This window comes from Thrips palmi, unplaced genomic scaffold (genome assembly GCF_012932325.1).
Source record: "Thrips palmi isolate BJ-2018 unplaced genomic scaffold, TpBJ-2018v1 HiC_scaffold_5, whole genome shotgun sequence".
NCBI lineage: Eukaryota > Metazoa > Arthropoda > Insecta > Thysanoptera > Thripidae > Thrips > Thrips palmi.
Genome location: NW_023144632.1, coordinates 16344771 through 16369389, shown reverse-complemented (window position 1 = coordinate 16369389; position 24619 = coordinate 16344771). Strand labels below are relative to the sequence as shown.

General features: G+C 58.5%; 1 protein-coding gene across 1 annotated transcript in view; it reads right to left on the bottom strand.

Moving 5' to 3' along the window:
* LOC117650256 (BAI1-associated protein 3) overlaps positions 1-24619 on the bottom strand; it is a 41393-nt gene that overhangs the window by 11519 nt on the left and 5255 nt on the right. Inside the window, exons 2-6 of the mRNA XM_034393523.1 lie at positions 14293-14512; positions 12604-12816; positions 12157-12223; positions 4186-4366; positions 3033-3176 (exon numbers count right to left, since the gene is read on the bottom strand). Of these exons, the coding sequence (XP_034249414.1) occupies positions 3033-3176; positions 4186-4366; positions 12157-12223; positions 12604-12816; positions 14293-14439 (752 nt within the window). The 5' untranslated portion in view covers positions 14440-14512. The remainder of the gene's footprint in view (positions 1-3032; positions 3177-4185; positions 4367-12156; positions 12224-12603; positions 12817-14292; positions 14513-24619) is intronic.

Genomic DNA, 24619 nt, shown 5'->3' with positions numbered 1-24619 from the left:
ATCAGGGCCTCCCGCTCCGAATAATTAAACTGTTCACGGAACGGTCCACGGACGACAGGACTCGCGGCCAAATCACGGCGCAACAAAAAGTCACGCCGGCGTGGCAGGAAAGTGTCGCCGGAATAGGGCGTGACGTGTAGTTCGCGCCGTTACTGGCGGCGTGAATTGGCAGTTGATCGGTGCTTACCGCGTTTCAAAAGTCGTGCCAATACTTGACAAGGTCCGAGAATCAACGCCAGAAATCAGCGCGGCTTTGGAGTCACGCCGAAAACCAGAGTGGCTTTCGAGTCACGCCTATTTTTGTCATGTCGTGATTTTTTTTTTTTTGGGAGACAGATTATTGATGGATGCCCGCTGATTTGTTTTCATCGTGAGCCTGGAGCTCCACCGCCAGCCGCGAGCATGCGGCTCTCCTGGCCTCTTCATCCTCATCCTCACCACTGCTTTAAAAAAAAGAAGGTGGATTGGGAATCCGCGGCACACAGGTTGTTGATTGGGCATCGGGCAGACCGCCATTAGCTGCAGGACTCCGACAAGGGGCCGACAAGGGGCGCCGACAACGCCGGCAACGGGCACACTGGAGAGGAGAGGACGTGGGCCAATCTCCGTGTCCCGCAGGATGATCCCGTCGCTCTGTCTCACCTCAACGGAACGCCCCATGAGAGCGACAGAGACAGAGCGACGGAAAAGCGACTCAGCCCGCTGGACGAATGGCGGATCGGCGGGACTCTCCGAGTGGCCCTCGCTCCTGAGCATCGCCGCATTGTCTAAAAACGGAACGATGCACAAACACTGGGTGCTCGCCGCTGGAAGTGCGGCTCTGTAGACTGATCTAGAGAGTCGCCAGTCTCTCTCGCACCTATGCGGGACGAGCCGTGAGTGCGAGAGAGACAGAGCGACGAAAAACGACTCTCGGAATCGGTCTGCTGGTTTAGCAGCAACCTCTCGAGTCCCGGGTGCAAAGCAAAAGCCGGCCAGAATGAAAGGGATTCGGAGCGGCCCTCGACCGCGACTGCCCCCCCCCCCCCCGGGCCTCCCCCCTCCCCCTCCGCCTCCCGCGGCGCGCTGGCCGTTTTCCCCTGGGCGCCGCGATGCCCGAGATGGACCGAAACGGCCCCTGCGGAACGCCCCGCCCCGCCCCGCCCCGCCCCGCCCCGCCCCGCCCCACCCCGCCCCGCCCCGCCCCGCCCCGCCCCACCCCGCCCCGCCCCGCCCCGCCCCGCCCCGCCCCACCCCGCCACCTTTTTCCGGCCCTCTGGCCTCTGGCGCAACAAATTACAAAATTGATGACCGGAATAAGAATTCGCCCTTTGATGGCGATCGAGTTTTCTCTCTCGAGAGAGTTTGCGCTCTAATCTTTTATTGACGCAAGTCAACTTGCCCCGGTGACAGGGCTGGAAGGGGGGACCTGGCCGTGCCCTGTCGCGCCGCGCCCTGCCCTGCCTGTCCTGTCGCCGCCGTTCCGGCCGAGAGGCCGAGACCCGGCCGCTGGAGTCTTGGCCGGAGCCGGGCTGCCCTGGGCTGCCCGTGGCCGCGCGGGCACGGTTCAACTTGTCCCCATTCCACTGGCTCTTCTGGCTCCACTTTAATACTGGAGGTCCAGGAGGCGATGGGCGGGGGAGGGGAGGGGTGACGACGTTCGAATCGTCTCCGCCCTCCCCTCCCGCTCCCCTCCCCCTCCCCTCCCCCTCCCCTCCCCTCCCTCGCTGGCGGCCGGCCGTGTTCTCGAGCTGTCGCCCGCCAACTTCTCATGTATTTTGATGAGAAAACATTTTCTTTCTAGACGTAGCATCTCATTAGTTACCACAAGGCGGAGCGGGACAGAGGAGGGGGGGGGGGCACCACGCCGCGCCACTTGCTCTCGAAGTGTCCAGCGACCCCGGCCGCGCCTGATTCCGAACTGTCGCCGTCCCTGTCGCACTCGCGTGGCGTCCGGGGGTGCGAGACAGAGCGACACAGAGGCGGGACGTCGAGGACGAAGTAAGACGGAGCGCGCCAGCCTTGGCCCTGCGGCGCTGCGGGGCTTGGGGGCCTTGGGCCCCATCGTGGGGGTGTTGGCCAGCCCCTAATTGTTCCGACCTCCACCCGTTCGTGTGGCGGTGCGGCGTGCGCGGGCGTGCGGCACTACAGCGCCGCCGGGAAGCCAGTCACTGTGCGGCCCCGCGCACAGTGGGCCAGAAGACCGGCGGAGGCGGTCAAAACCCTGCCGGACCCGTTTTTAGCTCCAGAGTCGCTAAACGGGACTCGAACTTCGAACCGAACGAGTGACCCCATCAATGACTTGCTCTCCGAAAGAGGAATTCATAGGTGGGGTCACACGCTCGACTATGGAGCTCAAAACACGTCTAGTGTTTTGACCGCCGCGGCGCCAAGACTTCTGGCCCACTGTGGCCCGGTCCGCCGCCAGGTCACCGAGGGCGTGGCAGCGGGAGGAGGGTTCATGACGGCGGCCGGCTCCCGGTCAACACCAGGCCAACTCCGGAGCAACTCCCCGCGCGGCCAAACTCCCGGCCAATCGCCCAGACTAGCCCAGTCATCCCCCGCTCCCGGTGCTTGCCGTGCTTGCCGTGCTTGCGGCCACCGAGGCGGACCGGCAGGGCGGACCGCGGGCGGGCCGCGACCTTAACGATGAGGGATGCCGTCATGCCGTCATTCCGCTTGTGTATGGCCGTGGCGTGGCACGGCGCGGCGCGGCGCAGCACGGCGCGGCACGGCAGGGCCAGCAAACCGGGGATGAATAAGGCAAGAGGACGCCGCGGCACGTTCGGTCGAGGCCCTGCCTGGCCCTTCCTGGCCCTGCCCTTCCCGGCCCCGCGGTTGCCCCGCGGTTGGCGGACGGTCCACGGCAACGGAGCACCGGGGCGGGGCGCACGGCGGGGCACACGCTGCGGTACGACCGCCCGTCCGCGCGGCAGTCGCCGTGAAAAGTCAAAGGTGAAGGTGGAAAACGTGAAGCGGGGGCCAGTCGACAGGTCGGCGGGCGTCAGCGGGCGTCGGCGGGCGGCAGACAGGCAGGACTACACCTTACTCACAATCTGAACTTCTCGTTCCAGCGCGGGTTGAGTGTGGCCGGCTTGACGGACGTGGCCCGGATGAACTTGGCGGGGACGGCCGCCGACATGGAGTCCCGGTGCGGCCGGTCGCGGCCCTCGCGCCGCTTGAAGCTCAGCCGGAAGCTGCGGAAGGGAAAGCACAGTCGGTACACTGGGAAACGGAAGCGGGCGCGGCGGGGACGCACGGCCAGAAGACCGGCGCAGGCGGACAAAACTCTAGACGCCTGTTGTGCTCCAGAGTCGCGTAGCAGGACTCGAACAAAACGTGTGACCCCACCAATGGATTCCTCGTTCGGAGAGCAATCCATTGGTGGGGCCCCACGTTCGGTTCGAGTCCCGTGACGCGACTCTGGAGCTGAGAGGCGTCTGTGTGAGGTCTCCACCGGTCTTCTGGCCCACTGTGGCACGACGTCCTCAACAAGATTGTGTCGACCGGGCGGTGTCGACCCTCGTCGGGCCCCACGCCGCGACCTCGCGGACTGCAATTTCCAGGCGGAGCCGAGCAGCGCGAGCCGTCAGTGCACAGCACGGGTTTGACCAGGCTGGCCTGCTGCCCGGCCTGCCCGCTCTTCCACGCCCTCGCATCAAGTCGCGCCGTCACGTCGCCACCCTGTACAGCACTGTGCGGCCGGGGACTTGACTCGGAAACAGTCTGGCCGAGACCGCCGCCACGGCTGCCACGGCTAGGTTGTTGTTGGCGGGAACCGCGGCGCCTTAGCCGTTCGGCGGCAGCGCTCGGCACTCGTCAGCTCGTTGGCTATCGCCAGCTCGTCAGCTCGTCAGCTCCACAGCTCGGCGGCAGCTCACCAGCTCGTCATGCAGCCACCGCCTGCCGCTGACAGTGCCGACGTGCCGACTTACCGGAAGCCAGCCCCGCCCCGCTCATTTGCAGGCTTTGGAATCCCCTTGTGCTGCCTTTGGCTTGCCTTTGGCCTCACTGCAGAGTGATCCCACACAGAAGTTTCATCGCTCCGTCTCTCTCGCACTCACGGGGCGTCCCGTAGGGGTGCGAGAGAGACGGAGACGATGTTGGCGGGCAGCACTAAGAGCAGCGAGCTGTGTAGCGCCACGGTGGCTCCATAGTCTGTCTGTCTGGTCGCTAGATGTAGGTCTCGGCCGGCGCCCCAGCTACCTGTGGTGCTTCCGGAGCTTCTCTGGGTGCGGCGGCCCCTCGTCCGACTCGGTGGACTGCTGCGGGGAGGCGGGCGTGCTGTGGGACGAGCCCACCGTCAGCCCCGTGCTGCTGGGCGCGCTGGCGGCCGGCGGCACGGCGGTCGGCTGGATGCCCAGCATGCAGTAGGGGTCGCTGAAGCCTGCAACACAAAGGCGGCCGTCAGCAGGGAGGGGGTGGGGGTGGGAGGGGGGGGGGGAAAGGGGGGGGGTCAAGGAAGGACGCGCCGCTCCCCACGGATGGCCCTCCGGCAGGGGACTCGCAGCCTCAACCAACCAATCAAGAAGCGTTACTAACTAGCGTTGCACCAATGCACTCTTAGAATAGGATGTCTGAAAAAAGTCTGGCTAGTTAAATTGTGGAGACGATGGAAACTGGACAAAAGAAGGCCCACTCGATCCACTTCTATGGAGGGGTGCGGAGGGACACAACGTGAAGTACTGAGCCATGGAGCTAATTAAAAAAGTGGGAAAAAAACTGGTTGAGCATAGAAATAACACAAAGCGGCTATACGAAATACTTGATTGCCACCCAGAGAAAGAGTGCCAAACCAACAACAATACCAAGGGCACAAACGCACACAGGGGAGTAACTACAATAATACGGATTGAAAAACTGCATAAAAACGGGTTAAGTCTACGGCAGGAGGCGGCCTCTGCCTCGCCTTAGGTGCTGAAAAAAGGGTGCTGGAATGAACAAACACTTGCTTTCGAGGGGTCCGCTCACACCCTCCACGCTCACACTCTCGCTCAACATGTCCGGAGCGTGGACCCCTCGTCAGCTCTACGGTGAGGCTGAGGCCCCATGCTGGTCGACCGACGGGGACCGACGAAGCAAAAGACAAACAGCATGCACCCAAATCTGGAAAAGACAGTGAGAGAAGTAGAGCAAGAGATGCCAACACTAGGAAATGGAACAACAGTCTAAGTCGTGCAGGGACGCAGAGTCAACGATAATGAGCACACAGCGGGGTGGGGTTGGTGTAAGGGCCGAGGGGGTAAACACTTCAAGAAATCGTGTACAGACTACTCGGTATTACGCTGTATTACGGGTGTATTACACGAGGGGGTATGCGCTCTCTGAACCTGTGTACCGACTATTACGCTATTACGCTCTATTACGCCACAAATTAATCGGAATTTAGCTAAAATCGGCCTAAAACACACCAAAATTGATAAAATTTTGACAATTTCGGCTATTACGCGACCATTACGCGTATTATTACGCGTGCTATTACAGATAGAGTGAACCGACTATTACGCGAGTGCATACCCCCTCGGTATTACACGTGTATTACGGCCCTAAAATGCCCAAATTTGGCACATTTGACCCAAAAATGGTATTACGATCACGTGTATTACGCGTAATACACGGTTTTTGTGTACAGGGTATTACGCGAGTGGTTACCCCCTCGGTAACGGCCAACAGGGTCGCAAACTTAACAAAGCTAAAACACGTACCAGTTGTGCCAGCCTTAACAGCTGTCCGTTTTATGTTTTGTTTTGTTTAAATCACGAATACTTCAAAGGAAGCTGATAACGTCCCAATGACGTGGGAAATGCCATTAGCAAGTTGATTGTGCTGATGACGTTGTCGATATGATGCTACATCAGCGAGCCCTCACTTTGTAAAGGGAATGGATTGGTGCTCGGCACACGCATCAAACGCGGGGACGTGGTGGGGTGGGGTGGGGTTGGGGTGGGGTGGGGTTGGGGTGGGGTTGGGGTGGGGTGGGGTTGGGGTGGGGTGGGGTGGGGTTTGGGGTGGGGTGGGGTGGGGTGGTCTCAGCCGTGCCAGGCAGGCAGGCCGGCGGCCAGGCAGCGCGCTCTAAATAGGTAGTTGTGCACAGCTCTGTACTAAAATGAGCTCACGTTTTAAAATGCACGAATTCACTGGTGAAACAATTATGCCCTTTAAGGGCGTAAACGATTTACGCCCCTGGAGCGGCGTAAATCGTTAATGCCTTTCGGAAGGGCATTAAAATTATGCTTAAAATCCCTACACCATTTACGCCCATTCCAAGGGCATAAAACGATTTATGCCCTTGCAAGGGTGAAAAAGAGTATGTATGCCCTAAAGAGCGTAATTTTTATGTCTTTGTTTTACCAGTGTTTGTGCCGATTCGTGTGCAGCTAAGCACGAAAATGTGCGTTGTTGCGCATGAAATCGTGCAGTTGACGCGTATGCTCTATTTCTTCCAAAAGCTGGGCACAAAAAAAATATACAGCGGTGATGTCATCAAAGGGTTCCGAGCCATGCCGGAGCAGGCTCGCATAAAGTTTAGGTTCAGTTATCCTAGAATAAAGACCTGATTGATAAAGAATGCGCGTACCTTTTCAAAATCTAACAAAAACAAATATTTGAGGATGACGCGGCGAATTTCAGTCCTATTCATAGCCATCCTTATCTGTCGTCGCGTCGACGGGACTCGATTCGGCGTCACTCGCTATATTGGGCGACATTATTCAAGAACGACGTCTCGCATCTATTTCATCTGGCAAAAAAAAAAAACCGAAAAAAACATGATGTGTGAAAGAGATTAGACGAGTCTGTATTATTTCGCTGTCGGGTCTGCGTCTCGCCTCGCCCGACGCCCCTACTCAAGTCCAGACGGCGTGCCCGGGCTGATTCCGAGCAACAGTCCTTCGTCGCTCCGTCTCTCTCGCACCCACACGGGCGACCCCATGAGTGCGAGAGAGACGGAGCGAGTGCTCAGCCAGCTGCCGCGTGCGTGCTGCGCAGTGCCGCGCCAATCCCACGACGCACGTCCCTCTTTTTCCTGCATGCTCGTGAATATTTTTATTTCTTTTTCTCTCCCTCGTTTTATTTTTCTGTTTGATCCACGCCGGAGTAGTCGAGCCACCGAGCCGGAGAGGCAGGGGCAGGGCAGGCAAGGACGCTGCCCGTAATAGCATCAATTCCCCGGTAGTGTTTCCGGCCGACATGCGCAGCCGAGGGAACCGCCGGTACAAAGCCGGAACAAAACAGACTCAATTTGGATTGCCAAACGCGAAGCGCGGTTTGTTGATTTTCGTGCGCGGCTTTTATACCATTTGCATGGCGTGCCGTCCCGGCGGCCTGCCGGCATGGAGCCTGTTGTGCCCCGCGCAGCGCCGCGCAGCGACCGCAGTCTGAGGCCCCCACTTGTTGATTTAACGGCTGGGGCCCTGGCCCTGCGCCCTGGCCCCTGGCCCTGCACTCTAAATGTTCTACAGTGAAGATTCTCGATATTATGGTGAAAATGTTCCATATTATGGCGGTGCAGCTGACTTCGTAACATACCATTGAGAATTCACTGTACCTTATAGATATTTTGATGAATTTCGTTGGTATTATGGAGAAAATCTTCACCATAATATGTTGGTGCAGCCTTTCACCGTAAGACATTAACTGTGGCCCTAACTTCGAGCCCTGCGTGGTCCGACGAGGCTGTTAGCCCTGCGCAGTAGTTCTGTCTGCAGACTGATTTTCGAGAGTCGTTTTCGTCGCTCTGCCTCTCTCGCTCCGATAGGAGACTGGGTGCGAGAGAGACAGCTGGCCTGCCGGGTCCTGCCTGGTGGGCGGCTCTAAACGGGCTGGGAATAGAGCACCTCGCAAGGGGCGGTCACAATACGGCTGCGGACGAGATGGAAAAAGGGAGTGCAAAAAAGGGGAGGCGTTGGCGGGCGCGCAGCTGGGCAGCGGGGCAGGTACGGTGCACCGTCCGCTCCGGAACATCGTCGCTGCACATTCGGGCATCTTTCCGGACGAAATGACATCATTGTGTCTACCAAAAAAAGGGGTGGAAAAAGATGCTTGCAGCGCTTGCATTGCTCGGTGTGGCCCAGGACACCGCTGGTCTCCGTTCGTGGCCTCGCACAGTGGGCCAGAAGACTGGTGGTGGCGGTCAAAATCCTGGACGCGTTTTGAGCTTCAGAGTCGCTACGGGACTCGAACCGAACGTGTGAGCCCACCAATGGATTGCTCTCCAAACGAGGAATCTATTGGTGGGCCCATTCGTTCGGCTCGAGTCCAATGTAGCGACTCTAAAGTTCAAAATGCGTCCAGAATTTTCGCCGCCTCCACCGGTCTTCTGGCCCACTGTGTCCCGCCCCACCACGCCCGGTGGCCACAACGGTCCGGCGCGTGAGGCCACGGTGCGGGACGGCCTCTAGCTTGGCGTGTCCTATTCCTCCAGAGAGTCATGGAGGAAGTAGTAAAAGAGGGGTGGAAAAACGGCGAAAGGCTATGTCAAAAATGCTGCTGGCTGGAAAGGAGGAAAAAAAGCAAAAAACGGAAGCAGCTTCTCCAGACAAAAATCAATAAAAAGCCAAAAAAGTCGTCAGGAAAAAGTCACAAAAAGGTTATAGAAGAGTCCACTGCTGTCTATTTGTGTCGTCTGCCCACCGAGCGTCTTTTGCACTGTACTTGCTGCTCGACTCGGAAAGGGCAATGCCGGTCTTCGCCGCAGAGCGGAGCGGGTTCGTGGACCAGTCCGGCAGCACTCGAAATAAGCGGCGCCGAAATAGCAAAAGGACTGCTCCAGAGCTCGAGGGTGGCGTGAACACCAACGAAAACAAAATGAATAAATAATCTGTTGTTGTTGGGGATCGATAGTTAGCAACTTTCGTAGCTGGCGTGGACTTTGAAATTCAGAGTCCTCGAACAGCTTGCGTGGGGGCGCCCAACCTCGCCCCGCCCCGCCCCGCCCCGCCCCATTGCGGCGCGCCCTCCCTGTCAGACCAAGTGTGGAGAAGTACACACTTCCTGGTAGCGGGTTAGTGCTCCACACTTGACGTGTGGAGTTTGCAGTGTGCACACTCCAAGTGTAGCGCGGCTCACAGAGCCCCTGGTATTGTGCAGACGTGGAGGAGTCCACACTTGAAGTGTGGAGACTGCAAACTGTTTGCACTTCCAGGAACTGCAAACTCCACACCTGCGCATTTCCAGTGCGGCGTGTCGGCCTCACAGCGCCCCCTTCCCCGCCCCAATGGCCCCCCCAATGGGCCCCCCATTCACCGATGGTGCCGGCGACCAGCCCCACGGGCGAGGCCACGAGCGGGCTGCCGGGCGGCGCGTTGCCGGAGGCCATGCCCGAGGCCATGCAGCCGACCAGGGCCGCCGTGTTGAGGCGCAGCAGCTTCCTGTCGCCACCGCCCTGCTCCTCCCTGGCCGAGTCCCTGGCCCTGGCGGCCTTGCCGGCCTTCTCGCCGCCGCCGTTGCTGACGTTGTTGTTGTTGTTGCTGCTGCTGCTGCTGTTGTCGTTGCTGGTCGGCTGGATGCCCAGCAGGCAGTAGGGGTCGCTCAGTCCTGAACGCAACACAGAGCACTTGGCTGAGGGCGACAATGGCGCGGCGCGGCACGGCGCGGCACGGCGCGTGACGTGGGTCATGCAAGTTCCCTGGAAGAGAGGCAGACAAGCCGCGGCGACTCGGGGGCGCGTGCGTTGCATCCCCCTAGCGCAGTACCGCGCCGCTTCCCCGCACGGGCCGCACCTTTGCGAGCCTTGCGGGCACACCGCCACGGCACGCCACGGCACGCCACGGCACGCCACGGCACGCCACGGCACGCCACGGCACGCCACGGCACGCCACGGCACGCCACGGCACGCCACGGCACGCCACGGCACGCCACGGCACGCCACGGCACGCCACGGCACGCCACGCCACGGCAAGGACAATGACAGGACGATGGATGATCAGTCACTGTCCCGAAGTAAATGAATCGTGCGCGCATGCAGGCGGACGGTTACTCTCAGACTCAAAACCTCACAGAAAACTTAAGTGTTTACTTGGACACTTGAAGTCTGTCTGTCTGTCTGTCTGTCTGTCTGTCTGTCTGTCTGTCTCTTCTCTCTCTCTCTCTCTCTCTCTCTCTCTCTCTCTCTCTCTCTCTCTCCCTCTCTCTCTCTCTCTCTCTCTCTCTCTCTCTCTCTCTCTCTCTCTCTCTCTCTCTCTCTCTCTCTCTCTCTCTCTCTCTCTCTCTCTCTCCCTCCCTCATCCGGGCTCGCCTCAAACAGGATTGGAGACGGGTCGACGTTGGATAAGGGTCTCCGGCCGTCCTTCGAGATCCAGCCTAATAATTGCGTTTGCAACACAAGAGGAAGACTGGCGAGGCCGGCGGGGCTGTTGGCTCGACGTCACGCGCCACGGGACATTCGACCATGCCGAGTCGCGGGACTGCGGTCCGAGGCGCGCCCCGCCTGCAGGCCGACCCCGAGAGTCGTCGCTCTGTCTCTCTCGCCCTCATCGGGCGTACTCTTATGGTTGCGAGAGAGACAGAGCGACGAAATCGACTCTCAGAATCAGTCTGGTGCCTGGAGTCGACTTTAAGTAAAAGAACGAGCGGGAATGAAAATGAGGACTCGGAAAAGGATCATGAAAATGAAACTGCAGGCAGACTTGTCGCGAAGTGGAGCGGCGCGCGCGGTGCCGCTTTGATGTCACTTCTTTTCGGCCAAATCTGAATGCCCTCGGCTGCAGGCTGCGTCCGAGCGCTGCTCGCTCCGTCTCTCTCGCACTCACGGGGCTTCCCGGAAGGGTGCGAGAGAGACAGCGACAAAGAGCAGCGGCGCTCGGAATGAGCCTGCTGTCGCCACCCCCCGCGCCGCGCCAGCACCGCGCCAGCACCGCGCCAGCACCGCGCCAGCACCGCGCCAGCACCGCGCCAGCGCCCCGGCGTTTTTCCAACAAAACTATTATTGGATTCGACGTGGTTCCCTGGCCCGCTTCCCCGCTTCACTTGCCCGCTCCCCGCTCCCCCCTCGCGTCCCCAGCGGCGGCGTGTCGCGCTGGCCGCGCTGGCCGCGCTCGGACGGAGGAGGGGACGCTCGGACCGACGGCCCTGCGGCCCTCGGCCCTCTTGTGCGTGACAGGTCTCTTTACCCCACCCTCCGAGTGATTCCCGGCGACACATTCGCGTCACGACCGCCATGGAGCAACGTGTCTGCGTTCCATGCGAGAGAGAGAGAGAGAGAGAGAGAGAGAGAGAGAGAGAGAGAGAGAGAGAGAGAGAGAGAGAGAGAGAGAGAAGAGAGAGAGAGAGAAAGAAAGAGAAGAGAGAGAGAGAGAGAGAGAGAGAGAGAGAGAGAGAGAGGGAGGGAGAGAGAGAGAGAGACTAACGACGATGCATGATTAAGCAGGCGACACGGAGCCTGGCCCGCGGTACTATCTTCGACCGGCGTGCGCGGGCGAGGGCCTGTCTGCTGCCTGCCTGCCTGCCGGTTGACTGACTCGGCCGCTACAAAGCAAAGCCATGCCGGCCGCGAGACGGAAGCCGCACCGCGCCACACAAAGCGCCAACACTCCGACTGAGAGTGACGTGCGGACTGGTGGCGTTGCGCGTTGCGGGATTGTCACTGTCGCGACTATAGTCGGCTTCCTGCCTCCAGCGTGTGCGGTCGGGGGCGCACCGCGATGTGGCGGTAAGCCTCGGAAGCGGAAAACTGGAATGAAGGGTAACTTGAGACTTAAGCACCTAGTACCCGTCCGCGCTGACGGGCCGGGCCGGCGGGGTGGGCTTTCCCTGAAAAGGGGCGCCACGGGAGCGGCCAGGCAGGCAGCCAGGCAGGCAGGCAGACGGGCAGGCAGCCAGGCAGCCAGGCAGACGGGCAGGCAGCCAGACGAGCAGACAGCCAGGCAGACGGGCAGGCAGCCAGGCAGCCAGGCAGACGGGCAGGCAGCCAGGCAGTCAGACAGCCAATTACGGGGGCAACCCGAGCAGCGAACCGCGGCGCGCGCGGCCGCCCTGCCCTCTGTCCGTCATGTCCAGGCCTTGGCGAGGCCATGCAACCGCCACGCAAGACAGCAGTGCGAGAAGGCGAGGAGCACGCCCTGTGTGTCCACCACTCGCGCAACGCAGAAGATCGGTTTGCCGCTCTGCCTCCCTCGCACCCTCGCGGAGAGCGCCGCGAGTGCAACAGAACAGTGACAGCGGGTCGCACACTTGACTCACCGTTGGCGTCCTTGGCCTCCAGCCCCTCGGCCTCCAGCACCACCACGTTCAGGACCACGATGGGCGGCTGCAACAGGGAGCGCCGCAGCGTCACGAACAACACCAGCAACACGATGCGCGTCCAACAAACACGCGCAAAAACGCCCGCGCAGGTTACACGGTAAAAACGGAACCTGGTTTTCCCAGGAACTCCCTGGAAATCGCCTATGTCTCCACCATAGGCTTCCTGGGAAAACCAGGTTCCGTTTTTACCGTGTGGTACGCAAAATGCACGGAAAAAGTTCGGCCCTTTCGTACTGGTCCTCTCCGTAGCCCGCAAGGATCTCATGTGAAGTGGTGCGGAAAAACTACTATAGTAATTGGTAGGGTAAAGAAACGAGCCGACGCGTTCCGTACTTTTTCTGTGCTTTTTTACCAGTGCAGGCCCAGCAGGCCCAGTAGACGTACCTTCTCCTCCCTGGCCACGGCCAGCAGGCGGCGGTGTTGCTCCGGCGTGAAGCCGAAGGCGGCGCGCACGTAGTCGTGGAGCTGGCTCTGGTGCACCTGCTTGGGCGGCGCCACGCCCAGGCCGTGGCCCAGGCTGTGGCCCAGGCCGTGGCTCCCCAGCGAGCCCACGCGGTTGGCCAGCGTGTACAGCACCTCCACGTACAGGTCCTCTTGCTGCCAACAAACACTCAATCCGTTTAGTTTTCGAGGTTTTCGAGGAACAACTTGGTGCATTCGAACCCCGCCGCACAGTGGGCCGGTGGGAGGCGGCTAAAGTTCTAGACGCGTTTTGAGTTTGAATCGCTGAATGGGACTCGAACAGCCGGCACGGAGCGCAACACGGAGCGCCTGCGGGGCTGCGGATAGGCCGCACGGAGGCGCGGGTGTGCCGCGGGACGGCCTACCCGCCGCACCGCAGGCGCTCTCCCCTCTCACTGCAAATCTACGGGCCAGACGACCGGTCGAGGCGGCCCCAAAATCCCGGACTCGAACCGAACCAAACGTGTGACCCGATCAACAGATTCCCCGATCGGAGAGCAATCCATTGGCGGGGTCACAAGTTCGATTTGAGTCCTGTTTAGCGACTCTGGAGCTCAAAACGCGTCCAGAGTTTAGGCCACCGGTCTATGTCGGCCGCGTCCACGCACCTTGCAATTTCTTTGATTTTCAATTTTGCTCACGAGTACAGTTAAAGGACGAAGCAATTTTCACGATACGTGCGTTCATCTCCTTCGTAGACTTTTTTTTAGTGCAAGGGCTGGTTCAGAAACAGCAGCAGAGAACACTTGCAATTGTTTTAGCAGCAGCAATCCAAGTTTGTGGCCACCGCCAGCGACCAAGAGCAAACTTGTCACGGAATGGCTTTTCGATGTGCTCAAGAACAGCAGACCGGAGCCGCGTCAAGCGACACATTGACGGCTCACTCTCCGAATCGAACCGAAAGCGCCATAACTGGCGGTAAAAGGGTTCTTCCCGCGCCCGGTTTGTTTTCGCCCCATGATTCACGCACGCTTTCGCTCCATTGTTAACTCGCACAATGTGCGGGGCCGATGCAGGCGGCAATATGCGTTCCGCCTCGGTGCCCCGATACCATATATAGTGGTGGGACGCCCGTATTGGGGACTGCCATGCTGTGCTGCTGCCATGCTGCCGCCAGCGTCCCCTGGTCCCCGGGCACAGGGCGTAGCCGGGCGCACTCGCACCGACCATGTGCCCGCCTCTGCTAATACCCCGACACATGCACTCCGAGCCGGTCTCCAAAAAAAGGACCCCGGGCCAAATTTGTTTATTGACGGGTTGGAGGCCTCGCGAAACATTGTTATTGCCGGCTCGACCTGCTTGACGTTGATGCACTCTAAAAACCTCACAAACTGAGGAGAGATTCCTCCTAACGCATTTAGATAGGCGTAAAAGGTGCGCTTCAGTTCTACCTGTGTACCAAATGGTTATTTCATGATGTTCTCCGGGTGTATTGTGCGACGCGAACACCGAGGCAGCGCGGAGGCATTGCTAGCAAGCAGCAAGGTTTTTCGGTAGGTTTTGCGGTAGGTTTCAGCGGTAGGTTTTCCGGCAGGTTTTCCGGTAGGTTTTCCGGCACGTTTTTCGGTACGTTTTTCGGTAGGTTTTCCGCTAGGGTTGGGGCGGGGTTACCTCGTTGGCGTAGGCCTCCCGGTGGTCGCGGAGGTCAGGGTCGGGCGGCCACCAGACCCCAGGCGGGGGCGGCGGCCCCAGGCCCCGCTCCAGGTTGGGGTCCCACAGGCCGGCGCCGGGCCGCTCCTGGCTCTCCCTGGCCACCATCAGGCGGCGGTTCTCCTGCTTCCACGACAGCGCCGTGTAGCTCTCGAAGAAGGAGCCATCCGTCTCCTGCACACTGCGAACACAAACAGACAAGGTCCTCTCAGACACACTGGTCAACGAGACGTGACGTCAAGTTTGTTATACGCTGGAAGGAAACCTTGCGAAAGTATTTTGAGCATACGTAAGGCACTAACTATTGTTGAAGGAAGGAATAGTTCGTACAATACAAAGTATTTCCTTTGTAAGCTCTGCTTAAAATACTCCATATTATGGTGAAAGTGTTTCATATTATGACGGTGCAGCTGACTTCATAACATAATTCACTGTGCCTTATAGATATTTTGACGAATGCATTTGGTAATATGGAGAAAATCTCCACCATAATGTGTTGGTGCAGCCTTTCACCGTAAGACATTAACAGTGTGTGCAAACCATGGAACCGCTTCGCCGTACAGTCTTTGTCACACGAAGTGCACAAAGTGGCCGTGAGCTCGAAGCCCTTGGCGCGGCCATACCACCGCCGCCGCGTGCCGCGGCGTGCCGCCGTGCAGAGAGGTGCGCCCTGGCTCCGCCACTGGCAAAGGGCCGTCGGCACAATGGCACTCTTGGCGGGCTTCGCCAATCTCCGGCTGAACCATGCGAGAAGGGCACCCCTCTGTCGTGGCTGAACGCTGGGCGCGGCTTCGCGGGGGTTCTCTTCTCTCTGGAGCATGCTGCTGATTATTTTCTTTTTTTTTACGAGAACGCTTCGAGGGGCCCTTTCATTGCAGCCCGACGCGATCCTCCGATGGCTCTGCAGGGCGCCGCTCCTCCATAAGGCTGGCCCTGGGGCGGGGCGGGGCGGGGCGGGGCGGGGCGGGGCGCCGAGTGGGCCACCCGGACAGCGTGCGCGTGTGGCCGGACTGTCCACCCCTCAGGCGCGCTCCTCGGAGGGTGCCCCGTCCCGCCCCGCCCCGCCCCGCCCCGCCCCGCCCCGCCCCGCCCCGCCCCGCCCCGCCCCGCCCCATCCGGCCCGTGCCGAGCGATCTTGTCGATACTGCGGGTCCCTCACAGAGTGGTAGCGGCAAAACAACAGAGTCTATGGCATTTTCGCAAACTGCCGTAAATCATAATGAGACCGCTTACGCTGGGGCCTCGTCTGTCTACGAAACCCGGTGCCGTCGCACAGTGGGCCAGAAGACCGGCGGAGGCAGCCAAAATTCTAGACGCGTTTCGAGCTCCAGAGTCACTAAATGGGACTCGAAACGCAAGTGTGACCCCACCAATAGATTGCCCTCGCAGAACGAGGAATCCATTGGTGGGGTCACACGTTCGGTTCGAAACCCGTTTAGCGACTCTGAAGCTCAAATCGCGTCCAGAATTTTAATCACACGAAGAACGCGGAGTGCAAAGGACGGGATACTAAAGAGAACGGAAAACAGGTCCAAAACACTGAATACAGAATACACTCAAAATACAGAGTACAGAGGACACTCAGAATACAGAAGGCCGTGGAAAAGAGTCCGCCAGTAAACAAAGCGCGCGATGAAGAGTAAATAGAGGTGCCCGCGGACTCCGTCGGGCTGGGCCGGGCCGGGCGTGAGGACTGCATTACATAGATCCTGGGGCTCAAAGCAGCGCGTGTTTCGTTCCGGCGGGATGCTCTGTTTGCGTCACGGGCCTCATTGTGGCGGACGCGACGGCGCGGCGCGGCACGGCAGGGCACGGCACGGCACGGCAGGGCAGGGCACGGCACGGCACGGCACGGCACGGCTCGGTGGCGCAGCGTGTACCGTTTGGCACAAAACAAACATTATTATTCCGCCTCGCGCGCGCACAGCAACACAGCGAGGAAATTAGAATGTAGTTTCGGCATCATCGGCATCATCTCTTGTCAGTGTGCCGCGCCATACTCACGACGGTAGATAATACAGTGTGCGAGTAGGGGCGCTGAGAAGAGTCACATTTCGTGGGGAGAGGATTGTTTTGTCAAGCAAACTTTGGCAAAGGAGGCTTCAGCACTCAACTTTGGTCGCGATGGTGGATGCACTGACCAAACAGTACTCAAACATCTTCATCGTCATCCATCATCATCATCATCATCATCATCATCATCATCATCATCATCGTCGTCACCATCATCGTCACCATCATCATCATCGTCACCATCATCATCATCGTCACCATCATCATCATCGTCACCATCATCGTCACCACCATCATCGTCACCACCACCACCACCACCACCACCAACAACAACAACAACGCTGTAAGGGCTCAGCAGCCAGATCCCTCTCCTAAAATTTTAGTCGTGATTATGACTCTCATTCTCAGCGTGGAATACACAAAGAAATGGCGTTGATGTCTGCGTGTCTGCGTGCACGCGGCGTGACACCGTTCCCGGCCCCACCGTGTCGCGGCGGGCTCGTTTAACGGTGGAGCGCCTCATGGCGGAGGCAGTGGGGGCAGCGGCGCGTGGCAATCATCCCCAGTTAAACCACGCTGGCCGAATACGCCGCGCCGCCTCGGCGCAGCCACTCTGCAACTTATAACGACGACACTGCCAACAGCTGCCAGTCCGCCTCTCATGGCGCCTTCTGTGGGACATTCTAGGGCGCGTTCTATGGCACGTCCTACGGCACCTTCTATGGAGCCTCCTAAGGCGCCCTCTATGGCACCCCCTATGGTGCCTTTTAGGGCGCCTACCATGCCCCCCCCCCATGGCGCCTCCTTCCTATGGCACTACCTATGGCACCACATATGGCGCTTCATCGCACCATCTGTGGCGCCGGCGGCGCCTTCTATGGCACCTTCTATGGCATCTCGTATGGCACATATGGCACCATATATGGCACCTCCTATGCCACATATGGCGCTTTATATGGCACCTATGGCACAAAATGGGGCCTCCTATGGTACTTCCTATGGTGCCCATCGCACTACCTAAGGCACTTCCTATGGCACCTCCTATGGCAGCTCCTATGGCGCCTACTATGGTACACCCTATTACCCTGGTGTCTCAGAGCCAGCAGGAAGGGGCGCTAATTTCGCCGAGCGTTGAGACAAGGTGGCCGTCGTCGAGGCCGTGTGGAGGCGGCGCGGCTCCGGTTGACGAGGACGCCACCTCCCGTCACGCAGTGACGCAGTCACGGAGCGCCCCGACGGTGGTGTGGCGGAATGGAAGCCACCAGGGGGCGGGGCGGGGGGGGGGGGTGCTGCCTGTGCGGTGCTCATTAATTCCGGGCGTCGAAGCGTCGTCGCCAGCGTCGCCTCCAAAATAAGAGGCTGGCGGCGTCGACCAAGGCGTCGACTGCCTCGCCGAAATGCCTCTCGCCGGCGTTGCGTTCCGGTGCGTCCCTTCCGTCCCGGTGCGTGCTCGCCGAGCCGGCCAGGAGTGCTCGGTAGCGACGCCGCGAGGAGGAGGAGGAGGAGGAGGAGCGGTGGGTGAATCAACTCGTGGCCCCATTGGACAATCCAGATGCGTCCAGATGTATTCTCGACCACCTCTGATTGGCGATGTCCGATTGGTGCTTATTTCTGATTCACTGGTCCTGATTCAATCTGGATTTGTGTTTTGTCTGCACGGAAAAAAAGGATTAGTTGTGACAACTAACATGTTAGTTGAAAAGCGTCCAAAGAAGATTTTAGTTTTCACGACTAAAAGTTTGCTGCTCGAACGAATTTATAAGTTGAAACGACTAAAAAACTACAGTTGGCTCAAGGATAAAGTTGATTATTCCTACACTATGTTAGTTGTGAGGATTAACACGAGCGTCACGGAAGAAAATAAACCACGCACAGAAAAAAGTCTGCGGCGGGAATCGAACTCAGGACCTGTCGTTTGTCAATCAGAGACGCTGCCCACTGCGCTGCGGACATTCTTAGGAGACCCGACTTTCGGGCGATGATTTAATCGTCGCTTGTCCTAGCATCGGTCAGTTTGCTGTATCAGCGTCATTGGGCATTCTCCCGCTATCAGCTCACCACAGCGGAGTGGATAGCCTCAGCAGCTCTCAGATCACAGATTCCGCGATACCCGCTGAAGGTTTTTCTTATACGAAGCTTATTTTCTCTCGTGACGCTCATGTTAGTCATCACAACTAACATATCGTAGGCACAATCAACTTTATCCTTGTACCAACTTTAATTTGTTAGTTGCTCAAACTAATATTATTGCTCCTGCAGCAAACTTTTAGCCGCAGCAACTAAAATCTTCCTTGGACGCATTCCAACCAACATGTTAGTTGTTACAACTAATCCTTTTTTTCCGTGTGAGAGGATAGTTCGGCCGTCCGGAACAAACTGTTGGCGTCCACGAAAGAGAGGGGCGTTGTTTATACCGAACTGAAGGAAGGCAAGCTGAGACGCTGCCTGAAGGTAACTGAGAAGTGTGTACCCAGTGTGCGTGTGTGTGTGTACTTGGTACACTGCAAAGCCGGTGGTAAGTTTACTTGCCACAAATTTGGCAAGCCGCTTTGAATGCCAAAAATTGGCAAGCTTGGCCTGGACTCCCCAGCATGCCGAAATTTGGCAAGCTTAGACTGGAAATACCCCCCAGCTCGCCAAAATTTGGCAAGCTTGTGAAGATTTCCGACCATAGCTTACCAAATTTAGGCATTCAAAACGGCTTGCCATATTTGTAGCAAGTAAACTTACCACTGGATTTGCAGTGTACACATTTAAATTTTCAGAGAATGCAGCATGTGCGGCGAGGCCCCGAAAAAAGGATCGCTTGGAGGCCCCAGCCAGGCCATCACGGCACCTGGCAGTGCACAACGGTTTTGCAAGCGGAAGTATTTTTATTATTTTTCCCTGCGCGGAAGGGGATGAGAGGGCAAGAACGCCCCGCCCGGAAAGACGGCTATTGCTGATGCCGTCACCCTAGGATTCCTGGAATCCTGGATTCTTCGAGGCATTCGCCACTTTTTCATACCAGACGTCAATCAGTGAGTCAGTGAGCCGGATGCGCCAGATTCAATTTCGAGCCACGCCGCACCACGCCGCACCACGCCGCACCACGCCAAGCCACGCCAAGCCACGCCAGGGGGAAAGAGGAAGGGGAAGGTTTTGAAATGGCGGCTGCTGGGTACGCCAGTCGGTGTGCCCGCGGCGAAGCAAGAGGAATTGGCGCTGAAAGTCATCGTATCGCCAAACTAACACGCCGCGGGGAGTCGCGGCACTCCGGCAGTCCTGCCTCTGCCTGCCTCTGGAAAAGGGGGGGGGGGGAGGGGGGCACCTTGGTCCCGCGGGGGGCAGGGTGGGGCCGCCTCCTCTCCCGCTTTCTGCTTCGCCGGTTAGGGGCACCTGCTTGGCTGGGCTAAACTCAAAGCAATCATATAACACTTGCCGGAGCAGACGGAGCTGGCGCCCCGCCCCGCCCCGCCCCGCCCCGCCTCACCGCACCTCGCCTGCGACGTAAAGGAACTAGCATGCAGCCGACACCAGAGTCAAGCAGTGGGGAAAAGTTTGTCGCGCGAACCGGAGGGTGGCTGGCGGCGGGGCGGGGCGGGGCAACGCCAAAGAGACGTCAGTCTAACCGCCCGCCCCGCCCCGCCCCGCCCCGCCCCGCCCCGCCCCACCCCGCCCCACCTCGCGCCCACGCTTTGTTCCAGTGCAGCATCATGCGAACCGACAAGCAAGCGCCGCGGCCCGCCCCGCGGTGGGGCCTGGTGGGGCCTGGTGGGGCCTGGTGGGGCCTGGTGGGGCCTGGTGGGGCCTGGTGGGGCCCCCACCAGCAGACAGCATCCATCTGATCTGATTTCTCACTCCGACCGGGGCGAACCGGGGCCGGGACTCCGGGACCGCCGGGGATAGGGGTGGGGCGCGCAGCCAGACACGCACACACGCATTCGCGCCCTTTCCGTCCACTCACACACTCACACACACACACACACACACACACACATAAACACACACACACAAAGACACACGCGGACGCGCAAGTACACAAACACAGTGAGGACCGTCCGTTTGCGACCCACGCCGCCCAGTCGGACAAACCCCAAGTCAGCCTCACTAAATGTCCTTGTCCCGAGATTTGGTCGTGACCATGGCCAGTGTGTACCAGCGACGAAGTAAAACTTTTCGCAGGACTGTGGGAAGAGGAGAGGGACGGGCAAGGAGAGGAGGTCAACCATTCATTTGCCCCTATTCAGGTGTATGGACTGCGGGCTCACGCGGCCCGTCCTGCCGGGCCGAGAGGGTTTCAAACTCAATGCGACGGAAAGTCCAAACACTCTTGGCGCCAAAGTTACGCCCTAATAAGATCTTGCCTGCCCCGACCCAGCGGGCCAGCCTCATACGATTTCGCCCTGTTTCAACCCAAAGCCGCATCGCGTCCGACAACAAGTCCGACCCAATACACCGCGGGCCCTTATGCTCCTGCAGTAACTCAGGCAGCCGCCGCGAAATATCTGCCGGCCGTGGACTAGCCCGGCCCAGCAGGCTGAGCACTGCTTTCGTCGCTCTGCCTCTCTCTCACTCATGGGGCGTCCCGCATGGGTGCGAGAGAGACAGAGCGGCAAGCAGTGCTCGGAATCAGCCAGCAGGCTAGTGGCCTGAGCACTGCGCGTGACACTCCGTCTCTCTCGCACCCTGGCGGGACGCGCGGGGACGCCCCATGTGTGCGAGTGAGACAGAGACGAAAGCAGTGCTCGGATTCTGTCTGCAGGGCCGAGGCGGCCGGGCCCGACCTCAGCCGACGACCACAGCGCGCGTCAGACCCAGCCCCAGCCCCTGACTGTAAGCCCCCAGTGTATGGGACGCCCCGCCCCGCCCACCACACCGCACCCCTCCCAGCCCGCCCCACCGACCCGGCCGAGGCACCACCTTGCGGGCCGGCATGGGCCACTTCTCCTACTTGCACGCAAAAAAATGTAAATCAGACCCGTGCTAATTTTTTTAACAGATCGTTTTTAGCACGGGCGCTAAAAAACTAGCACAGCTACAAGCGACCTCAGGTGCGCGCGGCCAGATGGTTAGCTGGTTACCTGCCAAGCAACCACTCTCGCAAAACACAAATTTGTGGCGGATTTAGCCAATTTTGTTTGTTAATACTGCTAGTCGTGGGCTGCTAACCATTGTTTGCAAGCCTTCAAAAATTTCTAGTAAACAAGCTAAATGCGATCTGACGAGACCAGTTGATGTCATCGTCGTCCAGTCACCGTCGCGGTGGAGGAGGTCGCCGCGAGAGTGCGCTGCGCGCGTCGCGCCGCCGCTCGCGCGCGGTGACAGTGTAGCATGCGTTTTCACTTAGTCTGGGCGCCATCGTTTCTACAATTGTCTGCCAGGTGGCGGATCGCTTCCCCTGCTGGAGTGACACTTTACTCCAGCGGGCAATTCTGAGTGATTCGTGAGCGCGTCAAGGGTCACTGACGACTACATCCTACTCAAGATGTGTCCGTGACCGTTAGACCACACGTAGTAGACATTATTCGTAATGATCGTTTCATCTTTTCATCTCGGAATAACTAGAGGGCAAACAACTTGAGTAGTTCATCAGCAAGATTTGATAGGTTTACAGCTAAGGATTCCTTACAGTTCCAGCTAGGCCGTTAGATCCGTTGCTAGAATCGCCCAGCTAACACTTTTTAGCCACACAGTTAAAAAATTAGCTGCGCCTATAGAGCTAATCTTATTGGTGCGGGTGCTAATTTTTTAGCTCTGATGAAAATTATTTTTTTGCGTGTGCCCCGGACTAACCTCCGAAATGCCGCCCCCTCCCCTTCCCCCTACTCTTTGTCTCCATCCCGGCCCTCTACACTCTCAGACTCGTATTGACTTTTTATCTCTTGCCATAAAGGTTTTTGTGCAAACGTAATATGTACTTTTTTCTTTTTATCTATGCACTATTTTGTTTATTGTATAATGTACTTAGTCCATTAAACTGGACTTTTTGTCATTTGCAATGTACGTTTCGATTTCTACATGATCTATTGACAATTTTCTCTTTATTCCGATCGAAATTGTGCATAGTTAAGAAGAAAATAGTACATTTTACGTTTGCTCAAAAAACGCAATAAGCAAGAGAGAAAAAAGTCCATATAGGTCTGAGAGTGTAGCCGGCCGCTAAGGGACGGGCTTCACCTATGTTTGGCTCCTGCCCGCTTCTGCCCATCGCTTGCGCGCTCACTCGCACTCGTGCGTCGAGCGGCAAGGCAGGCCAAGGCAGGCCGAGGCAGGCCGAGGCAGGCCAAGGTCACGCCACGCCGCAGTCACCGTTCGCTCCGCCAAACTTCCAGCCTCAGACGAACCCCCTCATTAACGGCGGCACACTTACAAGACGCTTCTAGAAGGTTCGTCGACGTTCGTGCACTTTGGAGTGTAAACATTTTAAGTGAAAACTAGTGAACCGTGCACTGTAAAAAGTGGTCGGATTTTTAACGTGCATGGATCTGTCGCACAATAATTTTATGTACTACAGTTGGTCAGAAGACCGGTGGAGGCGGTCAAAATCCCGGACGCGTTTTGAGTTCTAGAGTCGCGAAATAGGATTCGAACCGAACGTGTGACCCCACCAATCGATTGCTCTCTGAACGAGGAGTCCATTGATGGGGTCGCACGTTTGGTTTGAGTCCGATTAAGCGACTCTGGAGCTCAAAACGCGTCTAGAGTCATGGCCGCCGGCGCCGCCGGTCTTCTGGCCCACTGTGCGGTGTACAAGAAATGTACAAGGAACGCATAAGGGGTTTACAAAGCTGAGGTTTCACGGGGTCTCATTCCTCTTTGAAAGGAGAAAATTCTGCCTCCCCCTCACTGAATGCTGTCCGGGGCCCGCCCAGCGGTCTTTGCTCCCATGCCCCCAAAGGCTTATAATGTAATTCCAAGAAAGTCTGGCCGAGTTTGGTGCGCCGCTGGCGCGGCTGCGCGGAGGCGGCGCGGCGCTACTCGGAGTACAGGGGAGTCTCGCCAGGCCCGCCAGTCTACCGCAGTCTTGCCACCGGGGACCTCGCCTCGGTCTGCGCGTCGCCGGGGACCGCGCTTTCCGGACTTAGGAACGCCCCACCCACTCCTCAACAACAAGGCGCCCTGAACGAGTGTGTCAAGCCTGACACACCGGGCCCAACAGCCGCGACCGCGCGGCCATACTGCGGCCGGACTGTCACACCACCACACTGTGCCACAGCAGGCCACAGCACGCCGCAGCGAGGATTCTGGCTGTCCGTCCGCCACACCGCAAATCGATTGCCGCGCAGAAGAAAGGATCCTCAGCATCACTTACACGTACCGAGAAAACGAAGGCCAGAAATACTTTGTAAGCCAGCTCCTTCGTCATACGAAGATTCTACAAGTCTAGCAATAATTCTGCGATGTCTTCATTTTTGTTTTCGTAGTCACAACAGCAGATGTTTCTTGGACTTTCCGAAAATCTGGACCCCACCAACCGTGCCAGCAGCGCGACAGGGAAAAGGCGTAAAACTCTCCGAAAGCCGAACAACAAAAGGTTTCTATTGGCGGTAAAATCTGGACGCGGCCAATACAACACCACCACCAATAATGGGTGGGATGTTACGCGTTTCGCTTTAGAGTGTGTTGGCCTCGGCAGCCCTGGCGCGGTGCTGGGCGTGGAAAGCAAGGATGTTGTGGGAGCGAAATTTCAATTTGCGAGTGTGCTATCCGGCACACTGCACGCCGGCACTGTGTGTGTGTGTGTGTGTGTGTGTGTGTGTGTGTGTGAGTGTGATGGGGGAGGGTGAAGGGGGCGGTGCGGGGGCGTTGCGGGGGGAGGGTGAAGAGGGCAGTGCGGGGGGGGAGGGTGAAGGGGCGGTGCGGGGGGAGAGCGAAGGGGACGGTGCGGGGGGCGGGTGAAGGGGGCGGTGCGGGGGGGGGGGGGGGGCGCGCTCGGAGTCGAGACGTCAGTCCAACACTGCGAAACTGCTAGTGACACGTCACGACCTCCCATATTTCTCTCCTCAACTGATGCGACACAGACACAGGACACACTCTCGAAAAATTAATATTGAATAATCCGAATGACGTTTTTTTTTAGCAGATGATACCTTCACACTTGAAACATACTACTATACTACTTTACACAAATGAAGGTGTCAGCGTGCTTTTACTCTCGAGTCCAGAAACCAAGCGCGTATCCTAACTATAGGGACTGGCGGCCGGGGCGGGCTGGTGCGTGTGGCTGGCTGGCTGGCTGGCAATGAGGCGCAGCCTGCGCGGAATTCGACAATCCCTCCGCGGTACAGCACCA